Source organism: Habropoda laboriosa, unplaced genomic scaffold (assembly GCF_001263275.1).
Source record: "Habropoda laboriosa isolate 0110345459 unplaced genomic scaffold, ASM126327v1 scaffold561, whole genome shotgun sequence".
NCBI classification, from domain to species: Eukaryota; Metazoa; Arthropoda; class Insecta; order Hymenoptera; family Apidae; genus Habropoda; species Habropoda laboriosa.
Window position 1 is genome coordinate 122,382 of NW_017100686.1, and position 4,258 is coordinate 126,639.

At 28.3% G+C, this 4,258-nt stretch overlaps 2 protein-coding genes across 2 annotated transcripts in view; both read left to right on the forward strand.

The window, feature by feature from the left end:
• The window catches only part of LOC108576919 (ribonuclease UK114), a 2,550-nt gene extending 1,208 nt beyond the window's left edge, over positions 1-1,342 (forward strand). Inside the window, exons 2-5 of the mRNA XM_017939994.1 lie at positions 38-198; positions 972-1,040; positions 1,119-1,174; positions 1,253-1,342. Coding sequence (XP_017795483.1) covers positions 38-198; positions 972-1,040; positions 1,119-1,174; positions 1,253-1,309 — 343 coding nt within the window. The 3' untranslated portion in view covers positions 1,310-1,342. The remainder of the gene's footprint in view (positions 1-37; positions 199-971; positions 1,041-1,118; positions 1,175-1,252) is intronic.
• Positions 1,343-3,051: 1,709 nt separating this feature from the next.
• Positions 3,052-4,198, forward strand: LOC108576900 (60S ribosomal protein L12). The gene is made up of 4 exons (XM_017939972.1): positions 3,052-3,174; positions 3,254-3,327; positions 3,487-3,877; positions 4,184-4,198. The coding sequence occupies exons 1-3, from the start codon at positions 3,138-3,140 to the stop codon at positions 3,871-3,873; spliced, it is 498 nt and encodes a 165-aa protein (XP_017795461.1). The 5' UTR covers positions 3,052-3,137; the 3' UTR covers positions 3,874-3,877; positions 4,184-4,198.
• The last annotated feature ends 60 nt before the right edge of the window (positions 4,199-4,258 follow it).

Sequence of the window (4,258 nt, forward strand, 5' to 3'; positions counted from 1 at the left end):
CTATTTAATTGCAGTATAATTAATTTTATTTTAACAGCCAAGCAGTGCTTGTAGATCGTACTTTATATTTATCTGGGGTTCTTGGTATTGATGTTAAAACCGCAAAACTTGTAGAAGGAGGTGCTGCTGCAGAAGCTCGTCGAGCTCTTGTAAATATGGGAAATATCTTGAAAGAAGCTGGATCTGATTATGATAGAGGTAGCATTTACTTGCGAAATATATAAAGAATTCGTTTTAGTTTTTTGAGTAAAAAGAAAAATTTATACAGGGTATTCCATGTAAAAGTGTCGCCACAAAATTTCAGGATTTTCCTTAAACTTTACAAAAAATTGTTTTACATAAAAGGTGAACTATAATTAAGTATATATAACTTTCATATACCATAGTTTTTTTATCTACATTTTTTTTTGGAGATACGAATGTTACTTTTTGTTTTTTAAATGAAACTATAGCACTTTTTAAATATTTTTCATTACAATAAATCTTAACAAATCCAACAATTATACATGCTACAAAACTAACACAAATAACATGAAAAGTCAACAGAGTTGTGCAACGTTGCGGTATATCAACACGTTCCCTTTAGGACATTTATTGTAATCGAATGCTTAAAAGCATCAGGACGTTGCACAACTTCTGTTGACTTATTATTATTTGTGTTATTTTTGTAACATATGCATAGTTGTTTTTGTTATGTTATAGTTTCATTTAAAATCTTCGAAAAAAATGTAGAAATAGTAATTTTGGTTTACAAAAGTTATGTACACTTAAATATAGTTTAATTTTTATTTAAAACAATTTTTTATAAAGTTCAAGAAAAGTCCTGAAATTTCGTGGCGACACTTACGTATGTAGACACTCTGTGTGTATGTGTGTTCGATTCATATATGTATATATTCTATAATATGATGAATATGACTGAAATAGGTTACATATATTAAATAATATTTATTCTTTATATTTGTTTACAGTTATTAAAACAACCATTTTTTTACAAAATATGAATGATTTTGGTGGTGTAAATGAAGTCTATAAAAGTTGTAAGATTTAATTATATTAAATTTAAAAAAAATTATATACCATAAATACATACATGCATATACACTTCTTTTATTTAGTTTTTAAGGAACCATATCCAGCCCGATCTACATTCGAAGTTGGAAAGTTGCCAATGGTATGAAATAGTTTGCTTTTTGTATTACATCATATTACATGTTTAACAATTAACATAAGTAATAAAACATTATTGTAGGGAGCACAAATTGAAATTGAAGCTATTGCTGTTACTGGGGAAGTGGAAACAATTTAAATACTAGTTAAATTCGTTTTATAAATTTCTTGTGTGTACTTATGAAATAAATTTGTTATGTACAATATAATTTATCTACATGTTTGAGTAAACATGTATTCTTTTAAAAAAAACTAATGCAAGTAATATAAAATATAAAAATGTGGGTAAAACCATATTTTTGCACTATGGAAGAAAAAAATAAGATGGACATATAATCCAATGTCAATTTTATGCTACACCACAGACGAGGTACAAGATAGACCTAACATCTTATGGGACTTTGTGTTCACAGCACGAGGGCTGAGAGTGCCCTTACCATTTTCGTGTGGCCTCCAACGTAACCAATTCAGCATAGAATAAAATTACATTAGTAGTGATTGAAATTATAACTATATATGTATAAATATGAAATTACAAATAAAGCATAGGACAGGATATCTTATAATCGTACACGAAGTATAGAATTCTATATTTCTAAATGTGTAATATACAATATTATGTATCTATAATGTATACAATAAATAACCAAGTAAATACTATGAAAGAAACTATGTAAATACATTAGGTTGATCGGAAAGTTTTATAGTTTTATTTTCAAAGAAAGTAAACAAAGGTTTTTTCGGTGAAAGTTTTATCAATTAATCTGTGGTATAATATTTATTGCTAGTTATAATTATCTCCTAAGTACCCAGTAATTTATTTATCCTCTTTATGTGAAATTTTTCATTCTTGCGATTAAAATATTCTGGCAATATGTTCGCAAGTTTATTGGACCGTGTTTTTATAACAATTAGAATGGACATATGTACATATATTTGAGCTTTCTGTCATTTATTGAAATTTTTGAACAGAATTACAAATGTGTACCAGAAAACTGATGACAAAACTTTTAGATCAACCTAATATTTGTTCATCCTTACAAGGTTATGTACATATGCACTACTATATTAATACGCTTGTCAAGATGTATTAATACTAGACCGATTTATATCGTGTTTAGACCCATTTTCATCGGGAAAATCTTATAAAAGTTATAAAAAGGGAAATTTTCGTTATTGAATGATTCATTGCAATGTGCACATTTTCCCTGCAAGTACCACGTCTCACTTACTTTCGCAACATCTATTCATTTTCCTTATCGATGTGTTATGTTTGGATGGTGAGCTAGAGGCACGGGTGGTGGGGATGAGTCGTTCAAATTTAATATGGATGTTTAATGTGTAAATGAATCCCGTAAAAAAAATTAATATGCTGTAGACAAAAGTTCAAGAAGTATAATGGTATTATGTCAGATTTTTAAATACAATGTTTTACCTAAAGTACTACAAGTGGCTTCTTCGGACATTTGAAGTTATTTAAGTTTATATATAAGTTAACATGATTCGAACAAATTCGTGTCAGAATTCATGTTGGTCGAAAAAAACTTAGCAATCCATCCGTAATAGTTTACAAAGATTCGAACGTATAGGCCTTATGGCTGATCCGCATGACTCATGGAGAGTGCACGTTATAATTTATAAAATTCATTATTGCATGAGTTCATTAGATCATTTTAGACTTAAATATGAAAGTTTGTAATGGTATTTTAATAAATTTTAAAGGCACATTTCTATAACTTTGATTTCCGTTATACAGGTTCGTCACAAATGGACAAAATGAATGTAAGAAAACTTTCTAGTTTAAATTTGTATAGTCTATGATACATCTATCCAATATATCCGGTCAGTATAATCTCTTTTATTCTTTTGGAATGAGATTTGGCAACGAATGTGTCGTTTCCACGTTTGCATTGAAATCGTATTTCATCTGCACACATTTCTAGCATTTGTATATAGTAGTTATCAAAATGCCTCCTAAATTTGATCCTAATGAAATTAAGAAAGGTATATTTTCAATTTAAAATTTGTATATATATACTAAAAATATAAAATTTGGTCTTAATGTACATATTTGCCTAAATAGTTTATTTGCGATGCGTTGGAGGTGAAGTGGGAGCAACTTCATCTTTAGCTCCAAAAATTGGTCCTCTTGGTTTGGTAAGTTTAAATTTAATAAATGAACATTATTTGAAAATAATAATGATTTCTAATTTAAAACACAAAAACAAGTTTTTATATGTTTATAATATTTCTTTTCATTTATTAATATATAATACTTTCTGAATATATTGAAATAATGTTTTATTATATTTATAGTCTCCAAAAAAAGTTGGTGATGATATTGCTAAAGCTACCAGCGATTGGAAAGGTTTAAAGATTACGGTACAGCTAACAATTCAGAACAGACAAGCTACAATTACAGTAGTTCCATCTGCTGCTTCTTTAATTATTAAAGCATTGAAAGAACCTCCAAGGGATCGTAAAAGGCAAAAAAATATTAAACATAATGGAAATTTATCATTTGATGACATTGTTTCCATTGCACGATCAATGAGGCCAAGATCTATGTCAAAGTATCTTAGTGGTACTGTTAAAGAAATATTAGGAACTTGTCAATCAGTTGGATGTACAGTTGAATATAGACCACCACGTGATCTCATTGATGACATCAATGGTGGAAGACTTCAAGTTACTGATGAGTAATGTGGTAAGTTCAGAGCTCAATGCAAACTATTCATCAGAATATCTTATATTACAGCATATTTCAATTTACAATAAATTATTAAAGTAATTAAAACTAAATTGATATTGTGGAGAAAAGTATTTGCTTTGAGCTCTTGGTAGGGGTTAGCATCCCATCCACCTGATTAACTTATAGCACTCTAAATAGCACTGCTATATGTTATCAGGAAATTTATGCTACTGAGGAGAAAACCTCAATAATAAATCATTATTTTGTATGAGCATAAAATATTATCTCGATTTTAAGAAATTCGTATTTTTATTGTTTCAGATCTGTAATAAGGCATAAAAAATAAAACCTTTTTAAAATTAAAGTATTGTATTTTTACATATATTCCCCTCTTCC